The sequence below is a fragment of the Ovis canadensis genome, chromosome 7 (genome assembly GCF_042477335.2).
Source record: "Ovis canadensis isolate MfBH-ARS-UI-01 breed Bighorn chromosome 7, ARS-UI_OviCan_v2, whole genome shotgun sequence".
NCBI lineage: Eukaryota > Metazoa > Chordata > Mammalia > Artiodactyla > Bovidae > Ovis > Ovis canadensis.
The window spans coordinates 60,002,963-60,029,446 of NC_091251.1; the positions used below are offsets into that span (position 1 = coordinate 60,002,963).

A 26,484-nucleotide genomic window follows, 5' to 3' on the forward strand; every position below is an offset into this window, starting at 1 on the left:
GGAAGGATTAGAGGCTGCTTTGATAAAACCCGCGTCTGTTCTCTGCTCCGGGTCCTCAGAGTGGAAGATCGGATAGATTGCCATTGCCTTGCATTATTTAAGAGTTTTGATGAGCAGCTCCCATCAAAATTCCCCACAGACTCCAGACCATGTGTGCATGTGTGCGTGCGTGTGTGTGTGTGTGTTAAACACCACTTTAGAATGATTGAGATGTTCAAAAGGACGTTGCCGTGTGAGTGCTTAGCAGGGCTCATGTTACATTAGGTTGTCCTTCCTTGAGGTCTCTCAGTGGCCCTTCTGTTCTGTTTGATGGCAAATTCTGTTCATTCCAGATTGTATTCAATCCCTTTAGCAGCTTCAAACAGCTCGCTCGTGCTGCAGTTTTAGCATTTGGGTGCTGATCCCCCAGTCCCTGAACTTTTGTTATTTTCCACGCCTTTGATGGTTTTCCTCCGTTCTTCTGTTTTCATTGGATTCCACTTTCATCTCTGCTGTCTGTTCCGCGATGGTGTTATCTATTCATCCGAGCGAGTCCGGTCATTCAGCCCTCTGAGGAAAAGGCCATTTCCTCCCCTCTCTGGCCTGGCTGCCCCAGTGGGTGGTCCATGATTTATGCCTTTCATCACACCACTGTGGAGACCCCTCTTTGCCAACCACTTTGGTGATAGGATAAGGATGAGTATATCATGATTTCGTTTTTATCAACCTCTTCTCTGTCTTCCCATTTTTAGTCGACATGCAGAGGTTTCTGTTATGGCTGGTATCTTTATAAATGGCTTCAGCTCTGATCATTGCAAATGATGAAAGTCAGACCACCTCATTTCCATCTCTGGACTTTCCATGGATGTGTATTTATTGTCTCTTCCTAGAGTGTGGCCAAATGATCAGAACATTGAATAAGAATGAGACCTTGAGGATTTTATTTCAGAGTGTGGCTGTATCCCTACCCAAGACTTTTACCCTAGAGCTGCCACACTTTTGTTCTGTCTATAATCCTTGCCATAAATAAATATCACCTGTTATTTTGCCCAATTAAAATTTTAACATTTTATTTCAAAAGCCCTGCTATCAAATAATATAACTTTTAAAGGTAACTTATTATGGTTCTTTGATAATCTAATTCAGTATTTTATGCCAAACAAAGGCTGATAAGAGCAAGATTATGGGCCAGAGCAGAGATGTCAAATGAGCACCTTTTCAGTGTGGAAGGAATTTTGGAATTAATCATAAGAATCATTCCCTTATGCTACTGGAAAGCACTTGTAATACAGCCTGTCTGGACCACCCCCTTCCCAACTTGAATAGATAAAATATTAAAAAGTACCAGAAAAGTTTAAGTTGATTAATGTAAAAAAAAGATACATAAAAAATGAGATATAACTTCAAAGTATGCTAGTCTTAACTTCTGAGGCCATTGTAGTAATTGGTATTGGGGCCCCTTGCAAGTGCTCTGTGTATCTCTATCACTTAGAAAAGGCTAGAAGTTATGAAACAACAATCATATGATAAGGCTTGGTTTATAACCTGTATCATATGAGCTAGTTTTCTGTGGATTGTCATGAGGTCCAATAATTAACATTTGATTGGTGATTTATTGGTGGCATATTGTTGAAGAGCCATGTAAATTATCCCTGTGGCAGGAATAAATAGATAACACAAAAAAGTATGAACCGAAAGGAAGATATAATTAGTGACCAAAGTTTTCTGAAAAAATACGATAGCCTCAAGTTTCACTTTCAGAAATACTACAGGGGAAATTTTCCTTACACTTACTAATCTGAGTTTCTCAGGATATAAATTCCTAAAGAATAAGAAATCAGTTCTCAATATCCAGCCTGTAGCAAAATTGATTGAGCACTGGATCAAGAGTCAGAAACCCAGGCTGAATTCTCAGTTCTCCCTTTCTCCGTGTCCCAGGCTAAGCTGGGAAACCTCTCCAAGCTTCATCTACCCCATCTGTGAGTGAGGATGTTGACCCTGCCTGCTGTCTTTCCCCAGCCATTGGTGAGTGCCCAGTGGTAGCCTTTAAACTGCGTTCGCATTAACAACAACAATAGTGATAAAGGTAATAATACATTTAATAGAAATTTAAAGGTGGCCATGGTGATTTTAATGCAGAAAGCATTATTCTGGAGCCTGGACAATAGATGGAGTGAAAGCAGCAGAAATCCAAAAGTACGGTCCTGGCCTGAGCAGCGGCTCCCCTTTCCTCCAGCCAGCCTGGAGCGAAGAGAATTCATCTCGGCACCTTCGGCTCCTGCATTATGGAGTCTGCACAATGTGGATGTAGCTGGCAGGTGTAGAGGCAGCAGTTTCCATGACTCCAATAAATTAACGAGTGTTCACGGATGTTTTGCAGCTGCCCTGGAAACAGGCTTGCAGTTTTGAAAAAGAATTATCGCAGCCATGAAGAAGGGTGTTGGTGTCATGTGTGTGCATGTAAAAAGTGTCCTTTTCAAAGCCTATCACTTCACCTGCCCTGAATGAAAGCAATGCCAAGTTAGGCCGATGCGTTTTTCTTTCCTTTCTTTACCCCTCCTTGAACTTATTTGACTAACTTTTCCTTCTCCAGAATAAGGGCAGGTTAAACATTATTATATAAATAGCCTTTACTAAGATATAAATAGCAAGTATCTTAATATAATGATATATATTTAAACCTCAGCCCTGAATACTCATAATTCAAGTAAACATTTACAAAAACATTGTTGCTTTAAAAATAGAGGGAGAGTTTAAACGGTTTTTATTTTGTTGATATTTGGCTATGATACAGTTGAATGAAATGCTGGTGTAGAACAGTTATTCCTACTATGGAAAGGCCTTTATTTTTCCTACTGGCTTCAGAATATTGCTTACTGAAACCGAAATAACCTAGACCCCAATTGTAAGGTCTTAAGTAATTAGAGTTATTATTTGAAGTATGTATATCAATACCACATTCACAGCCTTATTAGAAAATGAGATATTACATGTAAATTAATTTTCTGGAGTCTATCTAAGTGGCTAAACTATTTCACTCTGTTCAGTGGTGGGAGAAGCCTTTCAAAATATATTATGTAAGTCCTTGGCTTCTTAGAGATCATGGGTTAATCCATTCTTAATGTTTCAAAGTCATTATAAACACTAATTATGATGGTGTGTGTAGTATGCTGTGATACAGGATGTCCTTGGAGACTTTGCAGGTGTGGTTCATTGTTTGCCCCTATGCTAAGTAGTCCCATGCTACTATATTTTTTGAGTTCTTAGGTCTAACTTTTAATCATTTTTAATCTCTTCCTTTAGTATTTATCACTTCTCCTTATTCCTATGAGCAGAACTCTCTACCCCTTTCTGCTGGGGTTTTTTTTTTTAATATATTCTGTATTTTGGAAAATCAGATATCAAGGTTGTCAGAACTGTGTCTTACATAAAAGTAAATAGTCTCTCAGCAAATGCCTGAGGGATTTTTTTAAAGCACAAATACAAGCTTTACTTATTCGAATTTTAGTGGTATCTTTGTGGATCTTTCTGTTTTGTTTCCTTCCGTGTTGGATTTCATAAGGTTTTCAACTGAGACCTCACTAATTATGAAAAGAGTGATAACAATTATTTATACTACTTTGATAGCAGTTCTAGTTTAGTGACACTTAGATAAACATTTGCCTCACCTGTGGATATTCTGGAAACTGCACACTTTCTACTAGTCTTAATAACACTTCTTGGTGTATAAGCAAGGATAGGATGTTTTTAACCTTATTTTTCAAATATCTCACATGGTGCCTCCCCCACAGTCTGTTCTCAGAAAATATCTGGTGATTAACTGAGATTTAAAAATAATTTTCATGCACAAGCTACATACAAATGAAACTTTCCAAGAACTGCACTTGTCTTTCATGTTCTGGAAAATGGTTCAGTGCTTTTCACACCTTAGTTTTCATATTAAAAAAACAAACAAACAAAGATCAGGTTGAGCAGAAATGAAGAAAAAAATTGTAAAGGGGCCGAAAATAGAACTCTTCATAAATATGAATTTGAAATCCATTGCCACTTTCCTATGGGATTATTTTGTTGATGGAGGAATTTGTAGCTCCTAATTAGGAACTCTTTCATTCATTCATTTGTTCCAACAATAGCATTTATTGAAGCCTCCCGGGCCCCACCAGGGATGCCCAGGCCCTCAGACACAATCTCAGGAAACAGACATTTTGGCCAGAATTTGAAGGTTGCTGTGAGTCAGAGCCCAGTGGCCATATGTTAGAAGCATTCCCCCCAGTTAAAACTGACGCTTAACATGAAACTAGCCTTGATTCCATTAGAGCGATCCCAAATATTTCATGTTCTGGGAAGAAATCTGGAGAAGCAGTGTCATAATGTTTTCCTGTTCCCTGACAAGTCACTCAGTAACCCTGTCCAAGATCATTTAGAATAGCCTGGAAACAACTGGAAGTGATGTCTCTCTGTGGAAAACACTTGGAGGATGCCTGTCAGCAAATAATGTTTTAAACTCAAGGTTTAATTTAGGCCTGTGGTTAGGTTACTTATAAGAATGTATGTGTTGAAAAAAAATGTCATCGCCAAGAAAATTACTATGAATCTAATTTAGGAAACAATGAAACTTTCATAGAAAATGGTGATTATTGATTCTGAGGCTTTACTATCTGTTCTGCTTTGTAATCAAAACACAAAGTTACATCTCTCCCTCCCTACCATTAGCTTGCTTTGCCAGTGAGTCATCATGCTTTGTATCCACTAAAGACCAATAATCTTAAATAGTGTCACTTAATCATATCTGATCATCATGATTTTGTAAGGCAATCCTCTGTATAAATTTTGAGTGATGTAACCATCGTATTGTTTATGCAATTTCTTTTTAATAGGACTTGAGCATTTAGTTTATTTTGTTACCCTTAGTTACACACAAAAAAAGGATTGTGATAATTTTATAGAAATGATTGATTTTTATTGCCTTGACATCTTAAGGGACATAATAGATCTTTGTAAAAAAACATTTCAGGCAGAATCATTATATGCTTACATTTAAATTTAATTCTTTGTTTTTTTTCAGTAGTGTTTGAAAGGGAAAAAATCTTGGCAAAGAATACGAACGAGTGACTTTCAAACATTCAGAAAATATTTATGAAACGTAGCAGATATATCATCAGTTCATATGAAGATATATTCATAGTATATAGTATATATAACCTTTGATCCTGAAGAGTGTGGCTTGATGAAGTGCCAAAACTTCTAAAGTGAAAAATCATTTGCACTGTTGGAATCCTCTGAATTCATAAAACTAAATACATGAAGAGTTGGTAGTATGTGGATGGCTAAATAAACTCGCTGTTCATAGTAGTCATCAGTATATTTTATTTTGCTCATATAGTTATAAAAATCTAGTTGTGGTTCGTAAAACACTCCAATCCAGGGACTATTGGATACCAACAGTGTGCCAGATAGTAATGTTTTCATGTTTATTGTCTGACTTTAAAGCTTTAATATTTTTATATATTTATATGGATCTTGTTTTTTTTCCAGTTTTACAGGTGAGAAAACTAAGGCTCTAGGAGTATAAGTAACTTGTCATCAGTCACACAACCAAGAGGTATTAGAAATAGGATGGGAAGACAGATTTTCCAACTCTAATTCTAGTTCTCTTTTTACCATATTTGCTGCTTTGAAAGAAGCATTCATTTATTCAACAAATATTTATCCAAAAGGAACCAGGCACTGAGCTAAATCTTCATGTTCCAGGAGACACAAAGGTAAATCCTTGCCTCTTAGAGTGTAAAGTCCAGTGAAAAAGACAGAAAGGAGAACAAATGATTATAAAACACAAAACAATGTGAAGAATCAGGTTTTTAAAAAGGAAAGTACAGGATGCCAGTGGGAGCCTGGAGCTCATCTGATGGAGGCTAACAGTTTGGACAAGATATCCTGAAAGTTTGTGACATTTAAACTGAGACTATAGGATGACAAGACAGGTTAGATTAGATAGAGATAGATAGATAGAGTTAATTGACATTATTGGCAGGTTCTATATTTGCATATTTGCCTACTCACCAAAATTTATTTATAGCTCCAGAATCAATATTTGCTGCCCTTAACATTACTCAGCCATGAAAAAGAATGAAATAATGCCATTTGAAGCAACATGAATGGACCTAGAGAATATTATACTTAGTGAAGTAAGTCAGAGAAAAATTAATATTGAATGATTTATCTTATATGTGAAATCTAAATAAAACAAATGAAACTATATACAAAGAAACAGAGTCACATAGAAAACAAACTCTCCCAAAGAAAAGAGGGAGGGGCGATTAGAGGTGTGGAGTTAACAGATACACACTACTATACATAAAATAGATAAGCAATAAGGATTTACTCTATAGCACAGGGAACTGCATTCAATATCTTGTAATAACCTATCATGGAAAAATAATCTGAAATAATGTATAACTGAATTACTTTGCTGAATACCCAAAACTAACACAGTATTGTAAATCAACTATACTTCAGCTATTAAAAAAAAAATACTGCCTTTTCTCACACTTTTGCAAGCACAGAGCATCCTGACACACATGTTCCCAGCTGAGATCAGGTGAGGCAACATTCTGCCTTCTTGTCTCAGCTCTCACACTGTAAACAAGTGTCCTGTTTTCACAGTCGCCTGGGTGCCACATTTTTCTCATTTGTCTGCCTTTTGTTGGTGATACTGCTGTTTAAAGTGGACCTCAAGCATAGTGCTGAAGTGCTGGCTAGTGTTCCCACTGTGATGTGCCCTACAGAGAAAATACACGTTTGATAAGCTTTGTCCATTGCTGTTGCATGTGGGTTCAGTGTTAACGAATGAACGCTGCTGCCGCTCAGTCGCTTCAGTCGTGTCCGACTCTGTGCGACCCCATAGACGGCAGCCCACCAGGCTCCCCGTCCCTGAGATTCTCCAGGCAAGAACACTGGAGTGGGCTTAGAATATGTCAAATAAGATGTCTCTAAGTAGAAGCACAAAAAAAATAAGGTTGTATCTTGATCAACTGACAAAAATGTTATGAACACAGACTCATAGGAACCTCCTAGAAAACTCATATTTCTCCTAGAAATAATTATTCAGTATTCACTAATTCAGTGATCCCAGGAAGTTTATGTAACATAACTACCTCAGATAACAAGATAGATAAATATCTGCCAATACCAAGTGCTAGTGAGGATCTGAAGCAACTGGAACTCTCATATTGCTAATAAGGAATGCAGAAATGGTGCTGCCACTCTGGAAAACCATTTGACATTTCTTGTTAATATTTATTTGGTTTTTATTTCTTTTTTGCTGCATCTGGTCTTAGTTGCAGCACAGGCTTCTCTCTAGTTTGGCACTGGGGCTTAGCAGCAGTGATGCGTGGGTCTAGTTGCCCTGAGGCAAGTGGGATCTTAGATCCCTAGTCAGGGATCAAACTCACATTTCCTGCATTGGGAAGGTGGACTCTTAATCGCTTGATCACCAGGGAAGTCCCTGGCATTTCTTATAATTAAACTTTTATAGCACATATAATCTAAAAGTCCCATAACTAGATATTTATCCAAGTAAAATAAAAACTTACTTTCACAGGAAAACCTGTACATGAGTGTTCATAGCTGCTTTATTTGTGATTGCTAAGAAATGGATTCAATATAAATGTTCTTCAATTAGGAAATGAATAAACTGCAGAATGGAATACCACTCAACTATAGAAAGTAGCAAATTATTGACTTGTTGATGGAATGTATCTGAAATGTACTGTGCTGAGTAAAGAAACCATATTTTTCCATTTAAATGATATCTTTTAAAGGCAAAAATATAGGGACAGAAGACAGATCTGTGGTTACCAGGGTTTGGAGAATGGGAATAAGTTGGCTACAGAAGGGCACAAAAAAATTTGGAAGCTAAGGGAGATGGAATTCTTTCATATCTTGAATGTGTTGGTCATTACAAAATTAAAACCCTTTGTCAAATTCATAGAACTATACACTAAGAAGAGTGACTGTTACTGTATATAGTTATATTTTTATAGGAAATGAAATAAAAACATATCTAAAGGATGAATTTTGATCAAAATATAGTTCTTGTAGTTTGCCAAGGTAACACCAGAAAATACTATTAAAGCATGTGTTTTACTAGTGTTCTTGTTGATAAAACATCATGAGTATAACATAAATACTATGTAGAAATTTATGTTACACTATACATTGAGCAGTGAATACTGTTAACATATAAAATATGTTTTCCTTTCTGTTGTTTCATAATGCTCAAATTTAATGAAGTTCTTACTGGTTTATAGGAAATAGTTCCTTACTGTATTTTGGCAAGTGATGAATTCTGTAAACTATAGTATAACTCTCCCTAGAGAAGGAAATGGCAACCCACTCCCGTATTCTTGCCTGGAGAATCCCATGGACAGAGGAGCCTGGTGGGCTGCAGTCTATGGGGTTGCAAAGTGTCCAATACGACTGAGCGACTAAACAACAATACTAAAGCTCTAATATATGTGTTATTCATGGGAGAATAAAACTTTCGTTTAACTTAAATTACCCAGTGATATGGCATATTGACCCTGGGGTAGGAAAGAAAACACGACAAAAGAAAAAAATGTAATATCATTGTTCTTGCTTATATATGATTCTTTAATGATAGCCAGCTGGAGAAGGAAATGGCAACCCACTCCAGTTTCTTCGCCTGGGAGATCCCATGGACAGAGGAATGTGGCGGGCGACAGTCCATGGGGTCACAAAAGAGTCAGTCATGACTTAGCGACCGAACTGCAACAGCGACGACAGGCAACTGTCACACATGGAAACTGTTTAGCAGCTTACGGTCTTGGAAGCAGCACGCATGACATCTTTGAGTGTCTCCCAGTTCTGATGTGTCTTTTTTGAAATCTTTCCTTGTTTACAGTGGCTCTGCCACATGATCTCTTATATTTCAAGAACCAAAGATGTGGTAAAGTAAAAAAGAAAATACTCTATATTACTTAAGATGTGTTACCAAAACATCTAGAGGCTGTGTCTTTATACAGATAACGAGGCCATGCATGACTGTAGTCACTTAATAAATGTAGACAATGATTTATTCAAAGTGCATTGAAAACTAAGTAGCTCTGCTTAAGATTATTATGCTGCGTAAACCATTTGTTCGGTGATTAAAGTAGGTGCAGGAAATGCTGTATTATATGACATGTTGCAAAAATTATTTATGAAAAGAGCAGCCAAGTAAAATCAGTAACTATCTCTATCTTGTGCTTTTCCTGTAGAAGATCATGAAGTCTAAAATTATTATTTTGTATGTGTGTTTTCAGCAGATTTGTTATTTTGTCTGAAGTCTTTTGGAAATGCCAGCTTTGGCTTTTTTAAGTTGTTAGTTTTCTTCTGTTCCTGTGTCCCATTCCATTGTCAATATTTAGAGTTGTTTAATTTTTCCAAAAGAGGAAGATTGCCCCTCATGAGTTAATTTAATATGTAGCAAGTGTTTCTTAAATGGACAAATGACAACATTGTTTTCAAACAGGATAATTGTAACCGTGTACAGTATGTTTCTTCATTAGTAAGTAATTAAATAATTTACTAACTTGTGCAATAATTCATAATGGCACATGCTAACCCTGCTCCATTATAGGAGCTAGTGATAAAAGAAGTTCTTGCACACATGCCTACATTTTATTAGTCAATTTTAATTTCTGAAGAAGTCAGCTTGTCTTTTTCAAAATACTGAGTAGTGCACAATTAAAGGAAAATTCAGAAAATGTTTGAGAGTCATAATGTATTGGTTAAATGCACACACCCCAGATTCCATTTTTTATTGTTCCTTGTGTTCTTGGACAAGTGACTTAATTTATCCATCTGTCAGTTTCCTCAAAAGAGGGCTCTGAGTGAATTCAATGTGAAAAACTGCCTGCTAAAGAATGAGTTCCAAAGAACTGTGAAACAATAAGTGAGGTAAAAGCAAGAGCTCAGTGTGATATAATTATTAGAAAGCCATTTTGATTTCAGAAAAGCATCTTTGAGGGGCACAAGGTTTAACTGGATACTCAAAATCTCATGTAAATTTTGGAACCTCTGAATGGAATACCTAATTTAATCAACCTCCACCTTACAAAATGTAGGAATCTTTTTTTTTAATTCAAGAGAAAAGTATAGAATTTTAATATGAATCTAACATATTTAGAAGAGTTAACTTTTTTTAATGAAAGTACAAAACACCCTCAAGTCTGTTCTTGTTTCAGTCCTCACAGTGTACTTCCACAGGGCAGGACTAGAGATAAATAATAAGTGTGCTTCTGAGGACAGCGAACAGACTCCTGACCCGACATTGCCAGCCCAGTAAATCCCGTCCTATGAACTGAAGCTCAAATGTGAGCCTCCAAAGCACTATTGACATGTGGCACAACTGTCTGAAATGTCAATAGTTATAAAATGAGTATTTCATAATGCAGAATAATTGATTACTTTGCTTGACTGAACAGGAACATATTTTCTCTGTGAAAGCAAAATAATGCCAGCCTTTGCTCCTGGAACATTCCTAGCTGCGAGACTCAGATTTCCCAGTGAAGCCCATGTTACACCGTGGTCCTTGATCATGCATGACAAAAATAGAGAAAACCATCTGTAACTGCTTATCTTCTCTCCATTATTTGATAAATATATATATCTATATTTAAGAGAGTTCTTTAAAAATATGGCCTCTCCATGAAGCATCTGTATTAATAGAACTGTCTCAGATCATTTTCAGAACTGAAATGGATGAGATACGAAATCAAATAACATTCAATTTATCTTGTTCCTCTTAAAATGCTCTGCTTAGCTTTTCGCTCTGATGAAATAACACCCATTTCCAGTTTTATTCTTCCCTGGTGTGCTGTGATGTGGAACTCTTTTGCTCTATGTGTTTTATTAAGTGTAATTTAACTTTATGACTATCAAACCAACTATTAATCCTTAGAATAAGACTATGAAATAGGCAAGCCGTAAAGAGATTTATTTTTGAAAGTGCGAGTCCTGTCTTCTGCCCTCAATTCTTTTTTCAGAACTTGTTCTCTGAATGTATACAGTATAGTTTGCAAAGCTCTGTACTAGGCACTTTGAAGGAAAGCAAAAGGAACACCTACAGCCTACTTTGTGAGCTTTCTTCTCTTTATCTATATGTACTTCATGTTACTCTAAACAATCATGTTTTCTTAAGTAAGACATGCATGATTTCTGTCTCTGTGTTCTTCTGTGTGCTCTCCTTCTTAGATGGCCTTTATTCCTTTTTTTGTCTACTAAAATCTGATTAGTCTTCGAAGTCATTTAAGTGGTACCTCCTCCATGAAGTCCTTCTGCACATAAAGTTTAAGATTAACTCTGCACAAAGTAACCTATTTTACTCTTGGCCCACATAGCACCTGGCTTAGAGTATGTGTCACATATTCTGCCTTATAATATAAGCATTGCATTCATTTTCCTACTAGATTGCAAGTTCCTTGAGGGAAGGTCTGACATTTTAATCTTTTTTCCTTTCCTCTCCATGTCCCTGTACAATGTAATGCACAGATATTTATCATTGTTCGTTGGATGGGAACTTTCATTCTTATAAGAAACAAGACATAAAAAAAGCTTGCCGTCTTATAGAAAATAGTGCATAAAAAGAGGTCCCTTATGCAAAGAGGTAATTTACTTTTTACTCATCTTTATATTCCCAATACTTAGCAGGTGCATAACAAATACTTATTACACACATGTGCATTCACACACACACACATTTCTAAGCTTATCAAAAGTGCTTGCTGATAATCATTTCAACATATCCATATTAAGGTCAATAATTTTTTACCAAGTACATGATCTGTGTGTATAACAATATAGGGTGGTGATAGTATTTCCTCTTTTAACCCTACTAAAAGATAATCACTTTGTCCTTTCTTTAAATTGTTTCATTTACTCCTTCCAGTATCCCTATAAGGCTCAACTATTCCTATTTCACATATGAGGAAACAAAGGTTTGCTCAAGCTCACTCAGCTAGTGAGTAGGATAAAGGTTGGTTTGGAGCCCAGTTTAATCTAATGCCAGAGCTCATGGTATCATTCTTCGGAGTTCAGTGAAACAAGGAATGCTCCTTGGAGAAGGAAGTCAACGTGGCGCAGTAGAGAGAAAGGGATGGAGGTGTTTCTGAGGAGGGGCTAGTGTCGGTCCTGAAAGTAGCCATGGGATATCTGAGTTGCAGGAGCCCTTTGCAGTCTTTCCTATCCCTTCATTCTCCATTCAGGGGCCTGACAGCCCGAGAAGGGAGATGACTTGCCCAGGGTGACACAGAACACTAAGTGACAAGCGTGAAACTTGAACCCAGGGCTCCAAGTTCTGAGTTCGCTTCTACTACCTATATTCCTATTACTAAAAGAAAAATCTTAAGTTCCTGCACTCCTTACAATAGCTAAGACACGGAAACAACCTGACTGTCCATCGACAGATGAATGGATACAGATGGCATGGCACATATATATAGTGGAATACTACTCAGCCATAAAAAAGAATGAAATAATGCCATCTGCAGCAACATGGATGGGCCTAGAGATTATCATATAGGTGAAGTAAATCAGACAGAGAAAGACAAATACCATACAATATCACTTATATGTGGAATCTAACATATGGAACAGATGAACTTATCTATGAAACTGGAAGACTCACAGATGTAGAGAACAGACGTGTGGTTGCCAAGGGGCAGGGGAGGGTGGAGGGATGGATTGGGAGTTTGGGATTAGCAGATACAAACTATTATACATAGAAGATAAACAACAGGGCCGTACTGTATAGCACAGGGAACTATATTCAATATCCTATAATAAACCAAATAGAAAAAAATATGAAAAAGAATACACACACACACACACACACACACACACACACATATATATATAACTGTGTCACTTTGCTGTATAGGAGAAATTAACATGCTTTAAATCAACTATACTTAATAAAATAATTTTTTAAAACAGTTTTGTCATTTCCTGAATGCCTGTTCCACTGCCAGCTGTAGGAGCAGGGGGGAGATATCCCTTGGGAACACAGTAATGGCAGTCCCCCTGGCTTGTGATATGAGTCATCTTCCTCGCTGCCCTTAGCAGGTGTGTGTGTAGTGAGGCACCTGCCACCTACCTACTCTGTGGAGGTTGCTTAGGTCTGAATGCCTGTGAACTTTATCCTTTCCCTCCTTGTGATGGTTACAAAACATCTGTCAGTTCTTGAATTTCCTAATAGGTATGTGAGACACGTGGTTCCGAGAATCTCAGAATCCCTTCACCGTTGTCTCAATTCAGCCAGATCCTTCACTTCCAACATTCTATTACCCTAACCTCTGCACTAATGACTTACAGCCATTCATCACCTGTGAGAGGTAAAACACTGTGCAAACATCTTTTCAGCAGATGGCCAGACACTGCCTTTCTTTAGGGAAGTTCCAACTCAGGGAACTGACTTCTGCATAGAGTTTTCAAGAGCCAAGGCCACCTGATTAGGAGGCTTCTCAAGAATAGAGCTTGTTTGATTCTTGTTTGATTCTCCAGTAGAGGGCCAGTCATGTAAATATTCAGTTAATGTGCTTGATGATGTGAAATATAAGAAATAGATATGTGTGAGTATATTTATAAAATTGAAGATGTCTCTTGCCATCAAAAAACCATTAATTTCACTATTTTCATGGACTATCTATGTGCATACATACATGTACATTTAAATCTGGCATCTATATTTGCTTTAAAATCATGAATAAAACAGGTTATATTAATCTGATCACCTCTCTTCCTTAACACACATAAAGAAAGAGACCCCTCTTCCACCTTGGTGTCCAGGTCTTATCAGCATTATTCCATTTATAAATGTTTCTTTATGAGACACTTTCAGACTCAAAACTAAGCAAGGCTGTAATCTATTGTAGGTAAGTTTGTGTCTACTCTTTAGCTTCCCAAGTAATCTTACTTAGAACTCTCTAGGTCTCAGACCTAGAGACCAGGGTCTCAAACTAACACTCAAGACCTTGTTTGTATGTAGGAGACCTGGTCCCCTAGCTTTATGTTGGCCCAAACGGCTCAGCTCCTACAGATCACAGTGCCATGGAGGCTAAGGATTCAGCTGAATCAAGCTGCCCAGGACCATATTAACCTTTCAGTGATCCCTTTCTTGTTCAGCTAGAAAGAAGTTAATTGAATTAGCAAGCTGCCACACACTGGAGAGAGAGAACCAGGACCCGGGCGAGACAGAACCTCAGAGTCAAAATGTAGCTTCCCTCTCATGTGCATCAGCCAACTCTGAAAACATTGCACAGGGAGCCACTTGACGATTCTGGATAAGTTTGTCAGCCCGTCATTTTGCCATTCTCCCCAGTAGCACTCCAGGTGTGAATCAGTGAGGTGCATACCATGAGATCAGATTCTGTTTGGCAGAAAGTCAAATGTACTTTTCTAAAGTCAAGTATCATTTCCTTATTTAACTTCTGAAAATGGGAAGATAGGCACTAATTTACTAATTATACTCTAGTCTAGACTCCTGCAGAAATCCAGCAAGCTTTCCTCATGGGCATTTTGGGATAACTTGCCATCAGTTATGTCCTTCCACTTCCTTGCTAAGTGACAGATCCAGTGTGAAACCCAGTACATAGGGACACCACATGGAACTGTCTGTAGAGGATTCTGAGTTGAATTCCATGTTTTTTTAAGTATGCAATATGCCTTCTTTTTCTGAGATTAGCCAACAGAAATATTTGACTTGAGAATTAATGTATGATATAATCCCATTCATGGTAAAGAGTTCTCATCTTGTTTAATTACCTTCCTGTAATCAATTATTTTATGCTTTTTTTTTTTTCCTTCAGAACACTTGGTAAAAATTTTTCAAATGGAAAGAGTAAACTACTTAACACTGTTTTACCCCAATAGTTGGTACTCCAGGAGTGTGTGTTTTATGGAAACCAAATAATTATTCCTGTATTTTAATATTTAGCTGGTAAAAGTTTGCACCGAAATGTGCTTCCTTTTTGGCTTCAATGTGGAAGTACTGAAGGGAAATACAGATCCTTTCATTCCTGACTGATTTACTTGGTTGAGGACTTATAACTCTGTGGCAAAGTTGTATTTCAAGAGGGTTTTTAAAGAAAAAGAAACCTCTCATATTTACCTTTGAAGTTTCATGAGAGTTTTGTGTTAATATAAACACTAATATACTCTGGGTTAAAAGCTGTGTTGAAAATGAAAAAATGCATTTAATAGAGGCATGTGTTACAAATAGCATCTAGCCACACAGGAAGGTTGCTGTGACTTAATATCTGAAGTTCTGTTGCTCATTAGTTTGTATGGTGAGAATAAAATACATTTCTAAAGGGCAAGGTCAGTGTTACATTATCATGGAAATGTCTTTGTTGAATAAAGGTATAAACATTTCAAGTTTAAGTATTATGAGATTATATTTCTATTGGGGACATATGTATAGGATGAATGATTCTTCTCCTTGTAATTGCAGGGGCATATGTCATGTTACATGTCATTCCCGATTACTGATTTCATTTGAAATGGTCTGGAAATAAATACCGATTACTAGTAATGTAAGACTATTTACCTTGGAGTCAGATGTCTGACAGGCAGGCTGGAGCTAATGGATTTGGTCATTTTCAAAGCATTATTTTCTAAAGCAGGATGCTGTTTTAAAGTAATGCTGAATTTTCAGAGTCGTTTATCTGGATTCATTTGCAGTGAGTATGGAAAAACACCCCTAGGAGCATGCAGTCTCTGATGTTTTTCCATCCTTTAACAATACAAAGGAAAGAAAACTCTACCCAGAACCTACCAATAGGACAGCTCCGCGTTACCTGTCCTTATTAAAGTCGGTAGGACAAGGGAAATCAAGAACCACACTTGAAGGATAGTGTCCGTGTAACTGAGGGGCGTTGCCTCACTGGGAGATGGAGTTGCATCATGGGAATGTGGTGTGATTTAATTTCATCACTGTAAACATCACAGAGGGTATGGTTGATTCATTTGAAACTCTTGTCCACTTTGCTATGGCTGGACAGCTGAGTTAACATGGGTAGGTCTTGGCTTCACATTGTTATGATTTCTGATTTTTGTAGTTTTATTAGGGGAAAAAATTGTTAGGATAACTTTAGCTGAGATCAAACTTTTATAAAGGTATGGCTTGATTTAAGGTACCATGAATGTTTTTAGCCTTCTAAATTAGAGCACTCTGTAAATTTTGCCTTGTAGGGGGTTCGGGGGGATGGGAGAGTGTAAATCTTAGTTTTTGCAGTGCTGATTGTCTGCATGTGTTTTAAATTACGTCCCAACTCAGCAGCAAGGACAGCTCAGTTATACTAGAAAAAATGTTAGGACTCTTCTTGCTTAATTACTGTGAATGCAACAACTAATAACCATCTAATATCTGAGTTGTAAATGGAAACATAGACCATCAGAAAAGAAAGCAGAGCTGAAATTGGGTGAAGGAACAGTAGTAGGTAACGAACTTGACTTTTGATAATTTTTTCTGCTATGCTCAATACTGTGGACAAGCCTGCTGAAATTTTAAATAATTTGGTCTCTGGGTATGTAGCATCTGAAGTTCATAGTAAAGAAATTCATCTGATAATAATATCATGATTTAAGTTTCCATAAGGCCAGTTAAAAGGATTAAGCTTCAAAGTTTGGAGGGAATTAAGCCTTAGTTGCAGAATTCACAAAGTTGACCTTTAGAGGTTGCTTGGTTATTTGGTGGTGGTGGTGGTGGTGGTGGTTTTTTTCCTGACTAAAGTACCGAAACATCTCACTTTTAGGGTGTGAAAACTAGAACCTTTTCCACTTGTAGTTGGGTTCTCTGGAGAGAATGGTGGCTATGCAAGAGCCTGGGAAATTAGTGGCTCAAATCGGCTGGCAACTGGAGTACATCTAGGTAATTCACACAGTTGTCTGTTCTTCCAGGTATCAGTGGTCCTGCAGGAAGGGAGAGGTGTAAAACAGGACCTTAAATGTTGGTAGCATGAGAAACATCAATGTCTAGGTGGGCGGAATTTCCTTTTCGCAGGCCGAGTCTCCCAGGAAAGACTGAGGAAACTAGTACTCCTGGAACAGTCTGGGTGACTCCGTTCTCCACCGCCCCGGAGGGGGCTCTACCTTCCGACTAAAACTGGGATGATCTGGGAAGTTGGAAGTGAGGAAAACTATAGCCCACCCCTCGCCCCCCCGCCAGACCGAACAAACCCTGCTTTTCCGCCAACGAGTTGGCGCTTTTGTCACCCCTGGGAGGGCCGGGAAGGGAGCGGGAAGGTAGCGTCAGGTTGCGCCCTTCTTGCCCGAGGGGTCGAAGGAGAAAGTAGCCGCGCGATCCGAAGGGCGCTGGGCGCAGAGAGCGCCCGGGAGGCCACAGGTGCCCCGGGAAGCGGGCGGAAGGCTGGGGGTCTGGATGCGGGCCGGGGGTGCCAGAGGGCAGCGCCAGCCCGGGTGCGCCCAGGAGCCGCGGCCGCTCACCTGCCCGCGGGGGCGGGGCGGGGCGCGGTGCTGGGGCGCGCCGCCTCCCGCCGCCCGCCTCCCGCCCCGGGAGGAAGCGGAGGGGCGCGGTGTAAACAGAGCGGCGGCCGTGATGTCAGCCGGTCACATGGAGCCTCTTATGGCTCGGGATGGCTCTCGGCGGGCGGGCAGCTGCTGCAGCTGCTGCTGTGGCTCGGGCGGCGGCGGCGCGGCGGCGGCAGAGGGGGCTCCGGGGTCGGACCATCCGCTCTCCCTGCGCTCTCCTCACCGCGGCTTAAATGATGTATTTTGTGATCGCAGCGATGAAAGGTGAGCCCGGGCGCCCCACCGGGGCCGGGTGGGCTGGCTGCTCCGGGGGGCGGGGAGGCGGGCGTGCAGGGGGAGGGGTGGGCGCGCCTGCTCGAGCGCACGTACTGCCCGGGGCTGGCCGCGGGAACCCCGCCAGGGTTTTTTGGGCCCCTGCAGCGGCGCCCCCTGAGCCGGGTCACGGGATCTGCCTGCCTCCTGTCGGGGCAAAGGCGCAGGGGCTGGACGCCCCCCCGCCCCCAACTTCTGTCCCCTCTGGCTCCTGTCAGTCGCCCGGGTCCTCCTGGCACCCGGCGGGGCTCCCGGAAGAAAGTTTGCTGGGAGTCGCCGCGTTTCTGGCAGGGAGGGGAGGGTCTGAGGAGCTAGGAGGAAGCCGGGGGCGCCCGCGACGGGTCCCCAGGGCCCGCACCCCGGACGGCTCTGGCCTGCGTAGGGAAAGCGCCGCGGCCAGGCCCGGCCGAGCGTGCGCGCGGGTGCGGTGTCATCCCTGGGGACTGGTCAGCGCCCCGGGCCTTGGGCCCTCCCCTCCTCTGCGGCCCGGCAGCCCGGAGCGCCTGGCAGCCGCCGCGGGGGACGCGCGGCCGGTCTGCGCTGCGTGCCCGCCCCGGCCACTTCCGAAAGCGCCCAGGCCCTGGCGAGACGGGCTTCTGGAACGTGCCAAGGCTGCCTCGGGGGCTGCCCGCAGCCGCAGCGCACCCCGACTTGATACTTTTGGGCTGTGAATGGATGTGGGGAAGCAACTTCACCCCCCACAGGATTCGCGGGCAGTAGTGGAGGTTAGACGGCGGCGAGGAGCCGGCGGGCGCAGATTAGTCGTGGTCAAGACTCCGTCGAGCCTCCTCGCCCGGCCGCCGGCCCTGATCAGAAGGTCCTTGGCCGGGCTGGTGGCCGGATGGCAGGGGGCACTGGCTGCAGACAGGACTAGCTTCAGGCGCCCCTAGGTGAGGAGGAAAGAAACCGTGGCAAGTCAGGGAAGTTTCTAGTGAGAAAGCCAAAGTTTGGAGGTGTGCAGGAAGTCGCCTGCGCGGTCGGGAGAAGCCGAGACAAGCCAACAGCCCGAGAGAAACTCAGCCCGCACCCCGCCGCCCGCTTGTGCGCCAGCAGGTTCTTCGGGGTGGTTAATCTGCCCGAGTGGCTTCGCAGACCCGGCCGCTGGGAGCGGGGATTTAGAGCCCCATCTGTTTCCCGCGGACCGGGCTCCCTTTACGCGCCGCAGTTTCTCAGACCTAGACAGTCCTGCGGGGTCTGCCCATCAGAGCGGGCGCGGGGCGCTCGTTAAACGTTTGCTAAGGTGGAGGTTTTGTTGCAATCCTGGATGAAGGAAACAGGTTCGGTATCTGGCCTAGGTTTACTTTCGGATCACCGAGCTTTGCCTTTCTTCACTAGAGATTGGGTGGCATCTCTTTTATTAATTATTAACAGGCCGAAACGTACTGGACGCTAAGATGAGCTGCTTGAGATGAAATCTGCTTATCCGACGTGCCCAGAGTAAAATTTTTGTCCTTTCCCCGGTGGTTTGAGGGAAATGGAATTTAATCATTTTTAGAATATGCAACGGATAAAGGAAAAGGGAGGAGACCCTCCGGTGATCCACGTTCTTAAGCCTGAAGTTGTTTTTTTTTTTCTTCCCAAAATGATTTTAAGATTTTCTTACCGACTTTTTTTTTGTAGAAGTGTATGCTCCTCCCCTCCCTCTCAAAAAAACTTTTATGCTATTTCCTGCAGTTCATTAATCCTGTAAAACGATTCAGACAGCCTTTGTAGTTAAGACATTTTCCTCCTTTTTTTTTTTTTTCTTTACGGCATGAAATAGATTTGGGGAGGTGTTAATCCTAGTCCTTATCTATTTTATTTTATGTAATTGGTGTCGATTGGGGAAGGGTAAGAAGCAGAGACTGTTTCCCCTAATGAACAGTAACCACCAAACAATAAGGAAAGTGCGCTTTAGATTTTAACTTAACTTTGATGTTTCTAAGCACTTAGGCTTTTGCTTTTGTAGTTCTAGTACAAAATGAAGGTCCATACTATCACTTAGTGATTATTACCACGGGAATCACACCACCACCGTATCCCCCCAGAGCTCTAGCCCACACATTTGTCTTGGAGTGACCTCTGGCTGCCAGAAGATAATAGATTCAGAGCATTGTGCTTTGGGAAAAGTGGCTCAGATACACTGGCAATGCAGTTTTTCTATAAGCTCAGCTGGAGGAGAGGAGGCTGGGGGAGGAAAGGGGTGATGCATCTAGACAACTAGAATATTTCATTCCAAGTATCATAATATCCTGCATCTTAATAGGGTTATCTTGCTCTGATGCATATTTAAACTGAAGAGAAATAGTTTCTCGGAAAATAAGGAATGCTGTGAATATTTCCATATCAGATTTAAGGGGGGGGGGTTGAAGAGGGCGGCGGAAACTGGCCTAGAATCATATTAAATACTTCCCTGCTGCCTCTCAGTTTTAATAGTTAAATTGGTTCCATATGGAAGGGAGTTTGTATAATTAGATTTTTTTTTTTCATACGAAACAGAAACACTCTTTACAATATAGCTTTTCATTATGTGTATGCATGTAGCAGGGTGAGGGTAGAACAAGCCACCATAAAAGAGAAACATTCGCTTTGTTGGCTGATTTACTGATGTTTTTTAAAACATCAGTAAATCAGGCCTTTTGAACTCACGAAAGAAGAAAATCCTTCCTCTGCGTTTGTTGTCAAATAAGTTTAGGCTTAAAGTGGATTCATGCTTAGAAGTAATAAATCTTCATTGGAGCAACTCTAGTCTCATCTTTCAGTTTTGTTTTTGTTTAATTAACAACAGAATTCCAATACCATTTGGATGGCTTCTTGGGCAAACGGAGAGAGCCAGCGATAACATTTATAATCAGGGGAGCACTTGTTCTGCTCATCACAAAAGTGCTTTGGCCAAATGTCAGGCGGCAGCCAGTGCTGAAAGGAAATGCGAGTGCCTCATCAGTTTCAGTAGATTATGCCCCCTTTGCTTCCTAGGAGCCCTCAGCCAGTGTTCATGTAAATGGAGTTAGGAGAGTGAAGGGAGGCTTAAGGGGAATGTCTGTCCCATAATAGATTGTTCCGTGTGCACAATCCGTGCGCAAACACAAGGCATGATACTACTTTGAAAATACTGTATATGTGGGTGACTAGGGGTATTTCCAACTCTAAAAAATGTGATTTTATAGTTTTGAAGAGTGTGGACTTTCTCTTTCCCAAATGAAGTTTGAATTTATCCCTCATCTTATTTTAAGCACTGTGTCAGCAGTATCCCTCAGCTGGGACTTTTGTTCCACTTTCATGACCTTTGATGGGTAGGATTGGGAGAGGGTAATGGCTGGATCTTGGAAAGAGAAAACCCAAATGGTTATTCCAGTATTCCAGTGAGCAGAGTGCTTAGCAGGCAAGGGGAGGTCACTTCTTTTATAGACAAGGAGGATCTCTGAATTCATTTGCCCATGCGTGATAGAGGGAGTTCAGACCATCTATGAAGCTGAGAATATTTTAGAAGCACTGTTTGCATGAGCAGTCTCTTGGTTTTATGTATTTCAGTCGCTTCACTTGAAATGCAAAGCAGTATCATACTCAAGTAAACCACTTTGCCCTCGATTTGAATTGAGTACCGTATAATTTATTTAATGCTGCCCAGTTATAAAATGATATAGTCTTTAATAGACTTAGTCCTTTAAATATGCCTATGTACATATATATTTAAATATATATGTAATTTAAATGTTAGTGTTTTTTACTATCTAGTAAATATATAGGTAAATATAGGAATAGTTCTTACCAGACTTCTCTTTCTCCCACCTTTCCCTCCCAGTCAAGTGAATCACAATAAAATGGGTGAGATCAGCAAGTAGATAATTGCAGAGCATCTGCAGTAGCACCCAACTATTTGTACTTAGTTCTGGGGCACCTAAAAAAATAACATTTACAAATGACCTTTTATGGGAGAAAAAGTTACTGAATGGATAGATAGATCTGCAGAGGTAGAGTTCAGTTATCTTAAAATTTTTCTGAAGTTATTTTAGTGATCAATAAAACCCCTTGGGGAAAAAGAAGGTGGGATGATTTGGGAGATTAGGATTGAGATATATATATATATATATATATATATATACACACACGCATACTATTGATACTGTGTATAATATAGATAACTAGCAAGAACCTACTGTATAGCACAGGGAACTCTACTTAATGCTCTGCCGTGACCTAAATGGGAAGGAAATCCAAAAAAGAGGGGATATATGTAAACCTACAGCTGATTCCCTTTGCTGCACAGCAGAAACGACCACAACTTTGTAAAACAACTGTATTCCAATTTTAAAAAAGAATAAAAAATAATAAAAGTAACATTATTTATAAAATAAAAAACATGAGTGGAACAAATCTATAAATACTTCATTGTAGAAATGTTTTCTGCATGGATTCTAAATTTTCAGTGTTTATTAATAAGAAATCAAGCCTACTTTAACCTATATATTTTATATTTATTAATTTTATAAATCATAATTATATGCTCAGAGTTAGCAGCTACACTGTATTTGTATTTCTCTGCTTTAAAAATAATAATTTGGAGAGGTCCACCAGTGACAACACAGGTGTGAATTCATATTTGATATTATATCAGAGACCACATATTGACCCATTGATGAATGATTTACTCATTCTTTCTCCCTCCTCTAGCTCTTCCACTAAGGATACCTCCCTTTCACACCAGCCTTTGAGGCATGGACTTAGAGATTTGCATTCTGTATCTGTCGTATCGTCTGTAACATGATGGAACATGTTTTTTCATTGTCAGAACACTGTATCCAAAGATAAGAGGTCTAAACTGACAGACAATAGCGTATATTAGCCAACAGGCAAAATATCAATACAAGAAAGCAGTTGAAATCTTTTGTTTCTAGATTTTCTTCTTTTAAGTGACATTTGTTAGCCCTCATCATATTATAAGGAAGTAACCCAATAACTTTAAAATCTTTGTATAAGAAGTAATCTCGGGTGGGGAGGGGAGGGAGATGGGAGGGAGGTTCAAAAGGGAGGGACATATGTATACCTATGGCTGATTCATGTTGAGGTTTGATAGAAAACAACAAAATTCTGAAAAGCAATTAAATTATCCTTCAATTAAAAAATAGATACTTTTTTAAAAAAGTAATGGTAAACCTATTCCCTAGGTTTGCCAGCAGTTTGATTTTTTCCTTTTGATTTCATTGCCTCTGAAATTTATGAGACATTTCATAAATAGAGGGAGGATGTTAATCTACATTTGTTTTTTGCTTTATGACTTACATTCTTGTCTCATTTAATCCTCCTTAAAAAGTCATTGGCTCTGTCCTGGTTTTTAGTTGAAGAAACTGAGGCTAACAAAGGTTATTTGTTATAGCCAAACTCTTCCAGCTGGTACATGATGAAGCAAGGACTAGAGCCCTAATTTCTGCTGTCTTCATGCTGCCTCTCCTGGAGGAAGCTGTGAAAATGTCCTGGATATAACTTTGTCTCTAGTTAGTAGAAATTATAACTCTGGCATTTATAAAGAAAAAGATTCAATTATGTAATGCTTTGCTGAGCTTAATATCTTTAAATTACTATTTAATAAAATCAATTTGGTACAAATGGGGTTATTCTTATTTGCTTACCATTAGTTCTCTTCATCCACAATTTTCATTAAGTCTGCATGTTGTAAGAGGATCTAGGTGAAATGCAAGCATTATTTTCCTAAAGAATATGAAATACTATGATACACAGCTAACCTGTGTAACCTATCTCCATCATGGTAGAATCAAGCTGGAGATTTAGCTATACATCTACATATCTTTAGGCAAAGGAAGCATTCACAGATACATCTTTAATATCCCTTTATGGAGTAGAAAGCTCTTGATTCCTTGGGCTTGTGAGTGCTGTCCTGGTTGTTTCCGTGACAGTTAAGGAGCACGATCATGGATGTAATCTTGAGAAATCTGTTGTCTTTTAGGAAACCAGAGTCAAAGTTTCCGAGTAGATAGATCTGCAAAAGCTCATTTCTCACTTGATTGGGGTTTATTTCTCTGGCAACTGGATTGAGCTGTCTGCCTGAAAGCAAACAAGCATCATCTCATAGAGTCCTAGGAAGAGCAGAAACCTAAAATGTCATTCGATACACACCCTATCGGCATTCGGTTCCTCTCTGCAGCCTTCCTGCCAATAATTGTCTGGTTTTGCTTGAACACCTTCTGTGATGGGGAGCTCACTATCATTAGAGGAAGCTTATTCCATCTTGAATATGAAAATTATTTTTATATCAAGTGTAGCTGCCTCTTTTGTACTTTTAATCCTTTGATTCTATGCTGATTCTTTCTTTGGGGGTAATACACAACACATTTAATCCATCTTTCATATGAAAGAAAGATTATCAATTATTTGAAGTCTGAGTATGAAACACACCCACACTACATTCTCAGTCTGCTTTCCCTCTCCATTCTATTCAGTCAGCCTTCCAGCATCCTTGGTTAGCTTCTTCCTCAAATACATTTCAGTTTGTCTAGAATTTCTTAACATTTTTATACCAAGTTTTTGTACCACAACCCTAGTCCTAGTTGTGATATCACTGACTCAGCACTTAACCCACTAGATAGTAAAGAGTAAAGATTTTAAATTTTGTTTTAATTTCTTTGAGATACATGACCTAGGCTGTATCTCTTGACCATGTCATGAATGGCCTTTGTGATGCCACTGTAATTTTTGGAAGTGGACTTTTGACCTACTTAGAAATACTTTTACATGAACTGAAGTTGATATTAAATATCCAAGAAAATCAAGGATATTGAAAAAATAAAGGAATATTTGGAGCATTTCTGAGGTGTTTTTCTCCAGTGTCAAGAGCTGAGATAAGGCTGCCCTCTAGTGGGTACTTTCCCTTGGAACGCTGAAAGCGGTAATGGTGCCAATGAATTTCCCATCAGGCTAGTGGAGAAGGTCAAAGGTTGAAGGTATTTTCTCGATTGCTGTGGGGCATTCTACATCAGATTCAAAAGTGTAATTTATTGTTGTGCATGGGTAATAGGAATGTATCTGTAGTACAGATAATAAAATTTTAAAGTTTTCTTGAAGAAAGTAAGGGTATATTTTTAAACAACTTTAGATGAAAGATGATTTATAAAATTTCATTTGGCTCCATGTTAACTGTAAATATTTAAGTGATATTTGGTTTGTGAGTAAACAATTATTATGACTTCCGTGGTAATCCTTTTTTTTAAAAAAAAAGAAAAGAATTTCAACCTTAATTCTATTCCCCAACCATTAAATATTTTTTAAAAATAGAGATTGTCAGTCATCTTGATCAGAGAAATCCAACATTTTCCTTTTTTAAATCTAAAGCTTTGGGAGTTTTTTGTTTGTTTTCAAAAAAGGGAGACACTTAGAAGTAAACTACTGTAGCTGTTTTTGGCAATAAAGCAGTTTATCAGTGGATGCACATCTATTAACCTGTTTTGTTTCTGAAGATTTAGTGCTATAGCATCCTGCTCACCTAAGTATACACAATTTGCCAAAGAAATTGAGCAATTTATTACACAGGTGTATATAACATTATATCACATATGCTTTAAAACACTGCACGAAGTAGAGGTAAGCATTCATTTGTGTCATTTTTAGGATAAATAAATAATGCAAATGAAATGTGTGCTTAGATTTCTGTGGTCTGTTGAGTGTGAAACAGTTATGAAACAATCCGGTTTCTGTATCGGAATCAAAGAAATAAGTATTGATTTTTCTATTTCCTTAAATATCATTTGTCACTGGTGCTATGGGAAGAGGGGAGAATGCAAGTTTACGTGAATTTTGCATTGCTCAAGTAGTCGAGGTTTCTGAGCTGAGCCGTGATAACCAGAGTGATCACAAAGATAATCACCAGGATTTTAAAGGATGACAGTGCTGGCTTGTTCCTACCGGAAAGATGAAATTTCATCTTTACATGAAACAGAAGGAAGGGAATTTAAAAAAAAAAAAGTCAGGAAAACATACTGTTTAAACTTTTTCATCATAGAAATAAGGTAGTGGTTCAGAAGTGAAGACTTGTGGTTAAGTCTCAGATCAGTCTCAAAGCAGACCGTTTTTCAAACTGCGCCACCCAGAAGTGTGATTCTTTCACCACATGAGAAATATCCTCTTTTTCACAGAATGTTATTTTCATTTTTCAGTCATTGGGTTTTTTTATTTTTATCTTTTCTTTATCTCATGTCATATCTTCAGTAGAACTCTGGATATAAATAACAAACTGAATTTGTCTCAGCAAATATTTATGAAGTGCCTACTGTGTGCTGTGTTATTCAGGTGCCACCCGTGTGATTTCATAATAGAACAAAGATACCTCCCTCCCCATCTTAAGCCATGAATCAGCATTTAAAGACATGTACTGAGAAACTGGCAGCCATGCTTAACCAGGGAAAGCTGCTCTAAGACTACTGAGCTTATAGGTTTGTAGTTTCTGAGCTCCACGCCATTTATAACAAAGACTTTGCAACATGCAATGAAACATTAATGTAATTGGATAAAGTTAGTCCTTCAGTTTACATGTGAACATGATTTCCTTCCAAATAAGCCACAGAGTAGCTCTAAAATCCTGCCCAAGCAGTGGCTCTGAAACTTTTGAGAGCAACCCATAACCCGGAGAGTTACAAAGGTAAATTCCTGGGGAGA

At 39.6% G+C, this 26,484-nt stretch overlaps 1 protein-coding gene across 4 annotated transcripts in view; it reads left to right on the top strand.

Annotated features, from left to right (window-relative positions):
* Positions 1–26,484, top strand: part of RORA (RAR related orphan receptor A) — an 808,767-nt gene that overhangs the window by 679,681 nt on the left and 102,602 nt on the right. For 2 of the 4 annotated variants that reach the window (XM_069596323.1, XM_069596321.1), the window contains exon 1: positions 17,557–17,793. The exons of the other annotated variants lie outside the window; for them this stretch is intronic. In XM_069596323.1, coding sequence (XP_069452424.1) covers positions 17,763–17,793 — 31 coding nt within the window. In that variant the 5' untranslated portion in view covers positions 17,557–17,762. Of the gene's footprint in view, positions 1–17,556; positions 17,794–26,484 lie in introns of those variants that run through there. 4 annotated transcript variants of the gene reach the window in all.